This window comes from Gadus morhua, chromosome 21 (assembly GCF_902167405.1).
Source record: "Gadus morhua chromosome 21, gadMor3.0, whole genome shotgun sequence".
NCBI classification, from domain to species: domain Eukaryota; kingdom Metazoa; phylum Chordata; class Actinopteri; order Gadiformes; family Gadidae; genus Gadus; species Gadus morhua.
Window position 1 is genome coordinate 13,622,959 of NC_044068.1, and position 14,409 is coordinate 13,637,367.

The 14,409-nt window shown below is 50.5% G+C and overlaps 1 protein-coding gene across 1 annotated transcript in view; it reads right to left on the reverse strand.

The window, feature by feature from the left end:
* utrn (utrophin) overlaps positions 1–14,409 on the reverse strand; it is a 171,244-nt gene that overhangs the window by 23,670 nt on the left and 133,165 nt on the right. Inside the window, exons 9-12 of the mRNA XM_030345002.1 lie at positions 12,299–12,456; positions 8,951–9,117; positions 5,875–5,986; positions 3,430–3,566 (exon numbers count right to left, since the gene is read on the reverse strand). Coding sequence (XP_030200862.1) covers positions 3,430–3,566; positions 5,875–5,986; positions 8,951–9,117; positions 12,299–12,456 — 574 coding nt within the window. The remainder of the gene's footprint in view (positions 1–3,429; positions 3,567–5,874; positions 5,987–8,950; positions 9,118–12,298; positions 12,457–14,409) is intronic.

Below are 14,409 nucleotides of genomic sequence, written 5' to 3' on the forward strand. Positions count from 1 at the left end.
ACACAGCGACGTCAACAGCAAAATCGTTATATAAAAACCGATAATAACCGCCGCTACGGAAGACAACAATCAATAGCAGGGTTTTCAACGCTTTTAACTCACGGCCATTAGTGGAGGACTGGAAACTCAAGTCACTCTCCGCAGAGATCAATGTGTTTTTTAACTGTTATTGTCTCTGAAGCCAGCAGGACATCACTAGCTATTATTTCAGGGCATTACTATGGCTCTTAATTTCAGCTCAATTTATCGGCGCGTTAACAGGGTCAAATTATGTCACCAGGTTTACACACTTTCCCTGTCAGTCTATTGGCTCCAATTAGGAAAAGTTTGACATTTGTTATCTAGAGTTTTACCGTAGTTGCACTAATATAGACATTACATTGTGCATAAGCTGCACTTGCTAACAACTGCGGCTTGAACAAACCTGGATATAAGCCACGCCCGGGTAAAGGCTGCTTTAACAAATGCCCAATTTGAAGCATATCAAAGCACATCCGACGGGCCCCATGTGGTCTTTGTGGATCTCAAAGTCTAAATTGAACAGCTCACTCACTGCAGACGCTGCCGATAGTGTGGGGATGGACCCACCCGGAAGAAGGTAACCACACTTCAGATCCGGTGAAGGTTGTAATGAGTCCGCAGAAAGCCTTTGAAATGCTGTGATGTAGATATCTAAGGATTTCTGTGCGATTGGCAGGATAGTGTCAAAGGATTACATGCTGAAAGATGTATATGGCAATTCAAGTTTGTGCCAGTAGGCGATTACCATTAAGAGAATATTGATTGTGTCACCAACTCTTTGAAAAGTATTTGCATAGAATAAAGGGAATAATCATTGTGGAGCGAAATTGCTGCACGCCAAAATCTTCTCACACCGACTTTGGTCATACAACTTTGTATATAGCTGCACTCTTATATGGGCAGTACAACCGAAATGTGTCTGAGTTACGGGAGTCATATAGTGCATATTATTATACATACTATTGTATGATCTTTTTTTTTCCATTATTCCATAGGTCTTCGGTTGGCATGACAAATAAACTCATAATGTATTTAAATGAGACCGGTGTCTCTTAGCATAGGTTTAGAGTTGGAGGAGGGCAATCACTAGCTCTTTGTTTGAATGATCGAATGTAGCTCAACCTTTACCAAGCCGTGTAATTAGGTAAAGATTTCCGTGGGCGGCGTGAGTGGGTGGCGATCTGTTCGCTCAAGGTGCAGAAAAACCGGAGTGGGTGTCAGAAAAGCGTGGCGGAGAAGCTATTTGGTGAGACGGTGCATTTAGCGGGTGAGAAAATACCAGCGAGCCACTTCCCTCTATCCTCTCACTCGGCTTGCAGTGTCGTTGGAAGCCACTTTGACAAGCTCCAAAGTCCCAGAGGGAACCCTTAAGATTCGGATTGTTGAAAATATATATTCAATTATTTTCCAACGTTTGGACGGATCCATTATCATTGTATAATTACCGGTATATATATTTTATGCATGCAGATTGTGTGTGAGTGGCACACAAAACAAATCAAATAAAAATATTAGAATACTTTGGGAGTACCAGGGGAGGGAACAGAGAATTGACCTTGGCAGTGACCTATTGCATGCGTTTATTAACTTGTCGATGGAGGATGTCTGGAGGCTCGTGAATGTGAGAAGCAAAACACTAGTGGGCGTTGGGTTGAATGGCATCTCCCCGGTAACCGATCACACCCGTATCCCGCTCCTTTAACGGGATTCAAATGAAAATGACCCGAGTCATCCCTGTGTGTAAACAGTGGGGAAGAGAGCACCGGGAGCACCGGGCATGTCCTCATCTCCCCAGCAGCGAGAGAGAAGACAGTTGCGACGCCAAGGGCGTGACTCTCTCCCCCATCCCCCTCTGCCCATTTTGGCAAGACATTTTGGTGGTGTGCTGTGTTTGTCAGGCGAGGGGACTATGACAGGGCGGTTGTTCACACACACACACACACACACACACACACACACACACACACACACACACACACACACACACACACACACACACACACACACACAGACAGAGGGAGAGAGAGAGCGAGAGACAGAGAAAGAGAGACAGAGACAGAGACAGAGACAGAGAGAGAGAGAGAGAGAGAGAGAGAGAGAGAGAACAAGGGTGACAGAGAGGATACGGCAAAGACACAGGGAGAGGAGTGACAGGACGTGGGAGGGACAGGTTGAGGTTATAGCTAGAGGGGCAGAGACAGAGAGAGGAGATAGTCATTGTGAGAGGTACAGTGAGGCAGGGGAGAGCGAGAGAAAGTAAGCAGAAGGACTGAGAGTCGTGAGCGTTCTTATGTGTCCACCTCACGTGGATGTCCCCTGAAGGGCGGGGCTCCTCGTCTTAGTCTGTGTGTTCTCGTAGTTTGTTTAGTATTGTTGTTTGGGCCAGGGAGGCCAGGCAACGCAGGGACGTGATGAGTGGAGCCGGCGCGAGACGTCGACATCCTTTACGCTTAGAATGACATCCAGGAAGGAAAACGGATAAAGCAGATACAGTATCCGCACGGAAAGCTAAAAGCAACGGGTGGATTTATAAAAGGAGGGACGACAGCTCTATGATTACCGTCCCCAGACTGACAGACACGTACACACTGGCTGACAGGACATTTGTGAGGTGCCGAAGAGAAACGACTTAACACGTTGGTGCATTAAGATAGAAATGGATCCCAGGGTGCGGTGGAGGACCATAATTCAACGGCTCCACAGCTGGGCGGAGTTCTGCTCCGTTCATTTGCATAACGTGTTGCTGGTAAACGGTCTGCTCCGGGGAAGCAAGAGCTACCCCCAGCCCGGTAAATCAGGGCCTGTCATCGAGACCACAGCTAGCCAGCCAGCCAGTCAGCCAGTCAGCCAGCCAACCGGCCAGCCAGCCATCCAGCCAGCCGGCCAGCAGTCAGTCAGCCAGCGGGCATGCCAGCCAGCCAGCGGGCATGCCAGCCAGCCGTACAGTCAGTCAACCAGCAATTAAGGCAGTCAGTCAGCCAGCCATCCAGCCATCCGGCGAGCAGTCAGCCACCCGCCAGAGAGATGTATAGCTCTGGGAACGTAACCAGGTAAAGGCCGGGCTCACAGCCAAATAAACCCACAAATATAGATTGCTACGCTCTCTCCCACTCCGAGCTACACCCAAACACACACTCTCCGCAGTAGAATTTACTGTGTGTGTGTGTGTGTGTGTGTGTGTGTGTCTGTGTGTGTGTGTGTGTGTGTGTGTGTTCCCCGCCCTTCCATGTTTATACTTTTTGGGCGGTAGGGGCTGGGGTCCATCGTGGAATGACAAGTTGAATCCCGACCAAATGAAATGACAAACACTTTATCCTCCTCTCCATATGTATAAATATAGATATACGCATAAAGCCACAGAACCAATGCAAATATGTGTTGTGTGTTTTCACTAGATCCGGGACGTACGTCTCCATGTTGTCTCCCTCCAGCACTGTCTGCACAGGGAGGTAGCCCAGCCGCGGGTGCTTGGCAAAGTACTTCTTGGAGCGGAACTTGTTCTTCAGCACCTTGGTGAAGTCACGCATGTCCTCTCCCGACGTGGTCTGGCGATATAAAGAGAGCCAGAGAGAGCCAGAGAGCCAGAGAGCCAGAGAGAGAGAGAGAGAGAGAGGGTGTAGATTATTAGTTACATTAAATATATTAGTGTTTGCCCGTGTTTTGCTAACGAGATAATTTGCAAGTGTTTTCCCCCCCGTCGGAGTGCTTTCTGCACAGGCAATTGACAATCAATCCCCCTGGACAAATGTACCCACGCACACACATATACACCCACGCACGCACACAGACACACACACACGCACAGACACGCATGCACACACACACCCCAAGTTGACAGATGCGAGGCAGTGAGCTGACTATAATGATTTCCCATGGCTTATTTACCAACACACAACCTAAAACGTGACGTAGATTGGGAAACAAGCAATTATCCAGCCTCAAAAAGCGGAGGGCTTGCAGAGGAGGATTAGGGGGGGGGGGGGGGGGGAGGGAGACAGAGGGGTTTGCGTCAAGTTTGTCCCAGCTCCTGAGTGGCCCGGCACACTTTCAATGAGGTGGGAGGGATGTGAGCGTTGTGACATTTAGAGTGTGTCACCGGCTTACCTGTAGGCCTCCGTCAACAGGTGCCCCCCCCCCCCCCCCCCCCCCCCCCCCCCCCCCCCCCACCTGCTCCCTAGCTGCAGGCGTCTTAATGCACAGTAGGTCTCTCTGTTTACCATCGACTGCTTAAAAACAGCAAAAGACAGACGGATGAAAGGTGGGGAGCTTTCCACTCCATTACTCAGATGACAAAAAAAGACTGAAACTAGAGAAAGAGTAGGGGGGGGGGGGGCTTGGAAATTGAGAAACCTGACAGATTTTCAGTTAAGGGGAAGGCATAAACAAACTGTGTTTTGTTTGCCTCCCAAGAAATAAGCAGTAATCCACGAGAGCTTTTAGTTTATGAGCGCCATTCAGAGGCTGTCGCCGTCGCTTCAGGGGACGTCGCCCCTCACTGACGCGGCCAAGCACAGCAAGGCCAGCGAGTTAGGGGAGGAATGGCGTCGGCACCGCTCGCTTCAGCCACGCTTCCAAATTAAAGCTTAAAGAACGTCTTCATTAACCGACGCTGCTCATCGCTCACACATCCCCGAGCCGAGTCGACATCCTCCGCCGAGGTTGGAGGTGCCTCCAGTCTCAATTTGCAGAGAAACTAAATGGCTGCTTCAAAATGGCCGCTCCCAGCCACAGCCGCTCAGATTAGCAGAGTGCGTAATAATCGTCTCAAAATGTGTGGCATTGACAAATAAATGAAAATAGACAGAAGATACAGGAACAGCTTGACAATGTTGTTTTGGGTTGTTGAGGGGTACTTTGTACTTTGTTAGCGAGACGCGGGAAGAGGACTGGAGAACATGTTGTTAGAAGTGTAAGCCCCGAGGACAGCATGGCGTTCCAGTAACGAGTTTGCCAACACACTCAGACTTTTAGTGCCTAGCACTGGCGGAGATGTAGGACAGCGAGCGCGATGCACAATGTGTAAAACAGGCCAGGAGATAAAGAAGAAAGCACCACTTTGTGTGGCAGGCTTGTGGAACAAACCTTCTCTGAACAAGGAGAGAATACAGTCAATCTCACTCCCAGAGTCTTCCTCTCCTCTATTCTTCTGCCTCGTGAAGAGCAAGGAGGAATATCGCTTTTCAGGGAGAAATTATAAATCACACACTCTGTTATAAGAGAGAAAGAGGGAGGTAGAGAGAGATGGATTCAAAGGAAGAGAGCGAAAGTTAATCGGACTGAGAGCGAGAGCGAGAGAAAAAGAAAGAGAACAGAACAGAAGAGAAGAGGAGAGAGAGGCTTCACACATTGGTCCGTGTGAAACCAATTTGGACAGAGAGCAGTTGCGGGGAATCAGACCAATTGACAGAGTGGTGTGGGGAAGAGAATGGAGGCCGGACTGGCCGGGGTCTCTGTGGGTCTCTCAGGGTGTAACCTCATTGTATGATGTGATAGACATAGTGTGTGTGTGCGTGTATGTGTCTGGGTATTCAAACCAAGCATGTAATATATTCTGGGGGTTAACAGGAGTGACTATTACTCTAATAAATGAACAACCCTAATGAATGATAAGGATAAAGCGCTACAAAACGTGTGTGTCTGTGTGTGTGTGTATGTGCATACACTAATGTGTGAGTAGCACAGGGAGGGTTTAATTAAATTAATTCACAGAGTATATGAGCCTGTGGAAAAGAGATAGGAAATGAGCCACTAGACATGTGTGTGTATGTGTGTGTGTGTGTGTGTGTGTGTGTGTGTGTGTGTGTGTGTGTGTTTGATTACGCGCGTGGGCGTGGGCGTGCGTGTGACTCTCACCGGCGTGCAGTACTCCACCATTGGGTAGTTGAGCTTGTGGCCCTTGGCGGTTCGCCCGGAGAAGAAGCAGCTCTGACACACGTCATAGTTGAAGTGTTTCAGACTGCGGTACCTGGGGGACAGAGACATGGTTGAGAGAGAGACATAGAGACAATGTGTGAGAGAGAGAGACATAGAGACAATGTGAGAGAGAGACATAGAGACACAGGGTGTGAGAGAGACATAGAGACAATGTGTGAGAGAGAGACAGAGACACAGCGTGTGAGAGAGAGACATAGAGACAATGTGTGAGAGAGAGAGACATAGAGACACAGGGTGTGAGAGAGACATAGAGACAATGTGTGAGAGAGAGACAGAGACACAGCGTGTGAGAGAGAGACATAGAGACAATGTGTGAGAGAGAGACATGGAGACCCAGCGTGTGAGAGAGAGACATAGAGACAATGTGTGAGAGAGAGACAGAGACACAGCGTGTGAGAGAGACATAGAGACAATGTGTGAGAGAGAGACATGGAGACACAGCGTGTGAGAGAGAGACATAGAGACAATGTGTGAGAGAGAGACAGAGACACAGTGTGTGAGAGAGAGACATAGAGACAATGTGTGAGAGAGAGAGACATAGAGACACAGGGTGTGAGAGAGAGACATAGAGACAATGTGTGAGAGAGAGACATAGAGACACAGGGTGTGAGAGAGAGACAGAGAGGCAATGTGTGAGACAGAGACATGGAGACACAGTGTGTGAGAGAGAGACATAGAGACAATGTAAGAGAGAGAGACAATGTGTGAGTGAGAGACGTAGAGACAATGTGTGAGAGAGACACGAGACACAATGTGAGAGGGAGACGGAGACATTTGAGAAACAGCATGTGAGAGGCAGAGACATAGAGACACAATGTGAGAGAGAGACATAGAGACACAATGTTGGAGAGAGACATAGAGACACAGCGTGTGAAAGAGAGAGACATAGAGACACATTGTTGGAGAGACACAGAGACACAACGTGTGAGAGACATAGACAGCGTGTGAGAGTGAGACAGAGTGACAATGTGAAAGAGAGAGGGAGACTTAGAGCCACAAAGTGAGAGGTAGAAAGAGACATTGAGACAAAAGTGTCCGAGACATAATGTGGCAGAAACAAAAAGTGAGACATAAAGTCACCGAAGAGGAAGAATAGGAGCAGTGTGAGAGAAAGAGCGTAGAGAGAGGGAGCAAGAAAAATGCAGCCCGAGACGGCGCAAAGGACACACATTCAATTACAGAGAAGGACAGAGACTCTGAGGGAGAGCGAGAGAGACCCACAGTGTGAGCCAAACACAAGTGTGTGTGAGTGAAGGAGGGAGCCGGAGACAGACACATGGGGCGCACAGAGGCAGCCAGACAAAACTGGAGCTGAGCGGAGTGACACGGGGCAAGATGGAGTAGCCCGGACAAAAGGGAAGAGCGGGGCAGAGGCGGCGGACGAAGTAGGAGATAAGAGCAGATATATAGTGGACACAGCCACAAAGGAAGACAGACAGCAACTAATGGCTAGTGGAACTAGTGTGTGGCTGGTGTGTGTGTGTGTGTGTGTGTGTGTTTGTTGACGCTTGTGTGCATTGTGTGTGGACATGCATGAGCGTGTACGCATGCGTGTGTGTGTGTGTGTGTGTGTGTGCATGTGCGAGTGTGTCAGAGTCAGTGGGTCCAGCGATAAAACACATTACCGTCTATGCCTGTGGGGCGTATATGCCGTAGATCTCCACTTAAGTGCCCCGTTATTCATCCGTGGGACGCATGGGCAAAAGGGGCGTGGCCGCGGCGCACGCGACAAACGGCTACATCGCTAGCGGTGGCCGTCCTCGACGGCTGGGCCATTAAGGCCCTCTTAATGGAGAACGGAGCCCCTGACAGTCAACGGATCTGCTCCTTCATCTCTCTCTCTCTCTCTTCCTCTCCCCCTCTCTCTCTCTCTCCCTAGCTCTCTCCCCCTCTCTTACTCTCTCTCCCTCTCTAGCTCTCGCTCTCTCTCTCAAGGTTAGCTCATTGGAGAGCGAGAGAGGGTGAGTGAGAAAGGGACAGTGATGATCTACGAGAGCCCATACATCAGAGGCCGGAGCCGTGCCCAAGACACCGGCGCGTCAAACGCACCATTACACGTTGACGTGCAGCATATTAGTGGAAGGGGGGGTTTCACCTTCAGAAGAGCAGGCCGCTAATACCCTTAATTAATCGTTTTAGTTCAGGTTTAGTTTCACTGCGAGGATTGGCTTTGGAGGGCGTCCCCACCACCGTCCCTCCTGGTTGGCCGGGAGAAGTTGCACTTCAGAGGGTGTGTGGCGCGGGGCTCAACACCAGCAGCCTCACAAAATGACCAGCCCTGCCCCGGCTGCCCTCACTCCAGCCAATGAGTTATTCCCTCGCCCCCCATCCCCCCCCCCCCCCCCCCCAATCGATCACTGACAAGGCCGGGGCGCGTTGTGCTTCGTCGAGCGTTGTGCTTTCGTCAAACGTCTGACTGGATGTCCCCCCCCCCTTCCCACTACTTAGCATGGACCGACGCATGCTGTCCAAAAGTGCATCCACGATTGTATCTTTTCGATCGCTTGGTGGACGTTTCTTCCGATGTTAAGCATCTCCCTCCGGGGGGTTAAGCTCTTCTCTGTCAAACAAGCTCTTTCTGGGCAGAAGAAGAGCACACGCTCGCCGGATTTCTGTGACGTGGGTCTCGTGTCACTGCTCATCTTGGCTCGCGGCGTAAACATTGGAAGACTGAAAAGCATTTGGATGAAAGCATTGCCGGAATTGGAGAAAGAGCAGTAGCGGCTTGGGCCATACGGTCTAGCTGTCCCACATCAGAAATGCTCCCCCCTTGAATGTAACCTAAAGTGTGCGTATGTGAGTGTGTATGCATCACATAGCATATATAACGCAAATCGGATTTGTGTTTCAGTGCATGCGATCTCTATTGTGTTTTAGAGAGATTCTTACTGTCTATATTCATGTATACGTGTGTCTTTCGAGGGGAAGTGCATGAAAGATCCAAGATAGATTAGTGTGTGTGTGTGCGTGTCTTTGTGTGTGTGCATGCATTTACCTGAAGCCCACGATGGGACACTCCTTGCAGATGTTGCACTTGGCCTGGTGCTTGGCCGTCTCGGCGGCGGCCACGCGGTGCAGCACGGGCAGCCACACCATGGACTGCGGCTCCATGCGCATCCAGTCCACAAACTGCCTGGGCTCCAGCTCCACCTTGTTACCCACCTGACGGAAACAAACACGAAGGGCGTTAGGACCGCGGGGGAGCCCTTTGCAGGGGTCGGTTGGTGTTCCAGGCAGCAACCCCATTAAAGTCCACAGCAAACCGAGAGAGAGAGAGATATAAAGCTTGTGGCTGAGGTGTCAACCCGCCAGCCCAAACGATGTACGGGGGCTCACTCAAATGGACCAGGGATGGGTTGTTACTCTCCGCTTGTTACCTTAAGGTCTAGTAAACGTGGACGTATATTTAAATTACTTCCCTGTGGAAGACTAGTGGTTTGAATTGTGGACAGAAACTAAACTATTTAAAACAGTTTATGGGCTACTTATTCACGTTGAGTGTTTTCAAATAGATGCCGATAAAATTGTAATTGCCATATTTTTCATGCGTTTACTTTTCTTCATGCCTTCAGGCTTCAGGAAAATATCCATTATACCGTTAGTATGTGGACTAAAAAAGGTAGCCAAAAAAATGTATATTTTGGCTTCAAGGCATTCATCTCAAACTCCAAAGCCCTTAATAGCGTTTAATGTTTTAATAACCGTTCTGTTTGATATTAGTTGGTTTGCCCTGTCGAGCTACCCTGAGATATTCAAGCATCGGGTATTTCATTGCTGTACGCGAATGCTGCTTGTAATTATGTTGGCATGACAAAAAAACTGAATGTTGCTCATTCCGACATTCCTCCGAAGGTTACCCCATGCTAGAGACTATGGCGCACACTCTCGTCCCTCAGACGTACTTCACCATTGCATTACGTTGTTGTTCAGATTTGCGTCTCGCCATACGGTCCATAGCTGCTGGATAAGCAGGAGGCAACCCTTACACTCCCCCTTCTCTAACGAGTGGAGAGGGCAACGGGAGGTCGCTGCACAAAGCAGCCGGCTGAACAACAGCGTAGCGAGCAATCTCAGAATGAACAGAATTAAAGCTCTTCAAGTGAACCAACCAGGGGCCATATAGATACGAGTGAGTAGGGGGTGGCTGTTGGTTTCTTCAATAACACTCTGCAGGCAGGACGTGTTCCTCAAAATGACACGGAAACACTGACTGACTGACTGACTGACTGACTGCATTGTTTGAAAGACCCCACCCGTCCAACAGGAGACCAGAGGACTAGCAGCCCTGATTCAGAGCCCGAGGGCAAGACACACTGTTTCCCTCCCTCGCCACCTGCCATTTGACTTAACATTCCCAGAGTACCTCCACTCCAAGGCACCAGTCCTCCCTACTTTGCTTGCACCATCGATACCGGTGATGATGCAGTGAGAAGCCATCGCCAAAAGTAAATATACGAGCTGTCCAGTCTCTGGTTTTACCCCCTTTACTTTAACCTTTACTAAGCCTAGCTCAGTGCTCCCCCCCCCCCCCCTCCCCCACAGATTAATGACACCCTGGGGTGGGGTCTATGGGGCATGAGGGTACGGGGAGGACACTCAGAGTGATGAGAGGTGTGTCTGGGGAGGTTGATGAGTGAGAGGGGACATATTTATTGAGGTCAGACTCTTCAATCACACACTCATTACATCATAAACGGTCCGGGGTGGCACTGCGCTGCCACTCGCGGATCGAGCACCGACACGGGTTGCAGGGTTGTTAGTGAGTGTGTGTGTGCGTGCGCATACGTGTGTGTGACTGTGTGTGTGTGGACAGGTGTGTGCCATGGGGAGAGGGCTTGGGCAGGGATGTGCTCTGTATTTGCATGTGTGTATGCGTTAGAGAGTGGCACACGGATGTTAGTGTGTGTCCTAGTATGTGCGTGTGTGTGTGTGTGTTTGTGTCCCAGTGTGTGAGAATTTGTGTGCGCGTGTGTGTGCCAGCACTGGTAGGTGAAAAAGTGATGCGCAGTGTTTGCCCATGTGTCTATGTGTTTAATAATTGCCACGGTGGTGTTAGTGCGTGTTTGTGCGTGTGTTCGTGCAAGTTTGTGCTTGTGTGTTTGCGTAAGCATCCCAGAGTTGTGAGTGAGTGTGTGTGTGTGTGTGTGTGTGTTCGCATCCCCAGCATGCGCGTGTGGGGGGGGTGATGACAGCATGATTAATGGCCACCACTGCAGGCAGCTCTTGTCATGGTGTGCGATCGTGTACGGCTCTCCGAGAGCATGTGCATATTGATGTGCTAATGGTGGAGACGAGGGTGTTGAAGGGAAAGGAGGAAGTGGCTGGAGTTATGATACAGCATTTCTTTCTGCACACAGTCCCGCCACCGCTGGGTCCGATCCCCTATGCCAGCCCCGCTCCAGCGGTCGCCGTTTGGGGGGAAAAAATGGGGCAGAAGAAGAAGCAGAAGCGCTCGAAATTTACAACTTCTTAATTTCCAAACGTCCCGACTCCCGATTTACAGCCGCCGAAGCAGCATGAGTCAGGGCAAAGAAAAAGTGGGAGGAAGAGGAGGAAGAGGAAGAGGAGGAGGAGGAGGAGGGGGAGGCCTCGCGGGATGAAGACGTCGTTAAACTGTGTGTGCAGCGCCGCAGATAAAGCCGGGAAAAATTGGGGTTGGCTCGGCGGCTATAAAGCAAGCCGGGAGACGGACGGGGCAGCGGAGAGGTGAGCGCCGTTTGTTTATTATTAAAGCCCGCGGGGAGGGCGAGAGGGGCCCGCATGGCTGGAGGAGGAGGTGAGCGAGGACGTTCCAATGACTCCAGCAGGTTTGGGCGGTTCCACTCCACACACCCCACGTGCCCCTCATCTGTCCCCAGTCGCATCGACAACAAAAAGAAAAGCTCCTTTTATGATAACAAATAAAGGAATAATGGCTCTTTGTCAATCTCGACAACAAGGTTATCGATGACACAAGCTGTATCTCCATTATCACAACGCCTTCAAAAATACCTTTATCATCGCAATGACTCAAACATTTCCATTTTATGTTCCCAGTGACGAGTCATTACTTTTCATCACATGTTTGAGTGCATGTGTGGGAGCGCTGAGTGTTCACAAGATCATCAAGGACAGGCGACGCATTAATGTCACTCTTGAACCCCCCCTTGGCTCATAAAACCTCTCTTGGATCAAAGTGGCAAAGTAAGTCATGTACGTTCATCGCCTATCATGCATCGTTTCAAACGACGAGTTTGAGCATTCTCCCAGGCCACGGCCAAATGCCTCTAAACACTGTGGAGGCGCCTGCGGGTGTTTTGCCCATCCGGGGGGCACCGTGGGGGAGGGAGGGGGGGGGACTTACGTGCTGGAAGCAGCTGCGGACGCTGGGCTCGATGTTGGAGCCCCCGAAGGCGGCCACCTCGCCCAGCTGCCGCGGGACCTGGATGGCGTCGTGCAGCAGGAGGCCCAGCTGCCTCTGGTCGCACGTGTCCCCCGCCGACGACACCTGGTTGAACAGGTCTGGAGGGGGGGAGAGAGAGGGGGCTTAGATACAGAGGTACACAGACTCTGTGCCTCCCAGCCAGGAGTACGTCAGAGCAGGTTCCTTGGGCTGCTTGTAAAGATTTGGATTTTTTCCTTGTTTGGAAAAAATCAAAAACAAAAGCAAAAATATAGACATCGCTTTTGTTGAATTTGTAACGTTTTATAAACGTTGATTGTTGCTGATCGAAAGAAAGAAGAAGGAATGCCTCAGCGTCTTCCATTTTATAAACCTAGGCCACTGCAATATTCATAATAACAATGCAAAATCATAATAGCATAATATTAGCTGAAAGACAATGAAGTCTGGTGGGTGAGTGTCGATGGAGGGGAACTTGAGGCAAACAAGATGAAACATCTCGGGACCCACTAGGGGTAAGATGGGGGACAACGTGACACAATCTCGTCTGCTCTCTACTTCTTTTATTGTTGTTGTAGCGTTTGAAACCCCTTAACCCTCAGACACGCAGCGCCATGCACGTGGGCCCTCATCGCCCCGCGCAGCGACGAGGAGAGAGGGCTGGGAGGAAGGGGGTTGAAGACGGGGTTGTTTATCCAGCAGCAGATACCGTGCCTCGACAGAGCTGGTCCCACCAGCGGTGCAACCACTCTGCTTGCACCGCTGGTGGGAGGAGAGGGGACTGAAGTCGAGGGGGGTTAGAACGCAGGGGAGGCATGAAGAGGAGTGATGCTGAGGGAAGGGAACGGCAGCGGGGCTGGGCGGGGGGGATAAGAGCTTGGTGGGCCGACGCACTTCTTCTGTTCGGTTCCGCGTTGGGTTTTGATCTCCGCGAGGCACCCCAACACACCAGCCCCTGCTGTAACTTAATGTCGCTGTTCCGCAAAGCTGCGTGCGTCTACCGTTGATGGAGTCTCGAGGTGTGTGTGTGTGTGTATGTTTGTGTGTGTGTTGAAAGACAGTGTGTGGAAAGCTTGCCTTGATGTAAGCACGAGGACAGGAGTAATGGTTGTGGGAGCAGTAGTAGGGAGGCTTTCATGAGGAAAGCTCTGGGACACTAGAGTAGATGTCGCCATCACACACACACACACACACACACACACACACACACACACACACACTAATCCGACTCCCTGGGGTTACACATAGCCTCTTACTTTCTGCAAGAATTTGTGTATATTTTATACCTCCCTCACAAAGTGAACGGTAAATTGCAGAAAGTTGGGCTCAATTCAATGTCTGTGTGTGTGCGTGTGTGTGTGCGTCTGGCATGCTTGCGTGCATGCCTGCGTGTGTGTGTGACTGCGATGCCTGGCGCCACTACGGGCGCGGGCCTGACAGCCAATGAGAATCTAGAGGAGGACGGTGCGCAATCAAGCATGCTTCTCAGCCTAATAAAAAGTGCCAGCGGAACGAATAGGCCCAGGGACGGTGTCAGGGAGGGGGATATGCAGAGAGAGACAGAGAGAGGGCGACAGAGAGAGAGACAGAGACAGAGAGAGAGAGAGACAGAGAAGAGGGCGACAGATAGAGGGGCAGGGACGCAGAGAGAGAGACACAGAGAGACGGTGACAGATAGAGAGACAGAGACACAGAGAGAAGGACAGAGAGAGAGACGGAACAAGAGAGACAGAGACGCAGAGAGAAGGACAGAGAGAGAGACGGAACAAGAGAGACAGAGACGCAGAGAGAAGGACAGAGAGAGAGACGGAACAAGAGAGACAGAGACGCAGAGAGAGAGATGGAAACACAGAGAGCGCCAGAGAGAGGGCGAAAGATAGAGAGACATGTATGCAGAAAGAGAGACAGAGAGAGAGGGTGACAGATAGAGAGACAGGCAAGCAGAAAGAGAGACAGACACAGAGAGAGCGACAGAGAGCGACAGATAAAGAGACAGACACAGAGAGAATGAGAGAGAGAAAGACAGTCGCAGAGAGAAATTGAGGAGAAAGAGAGATGGACAGGGGCACAGA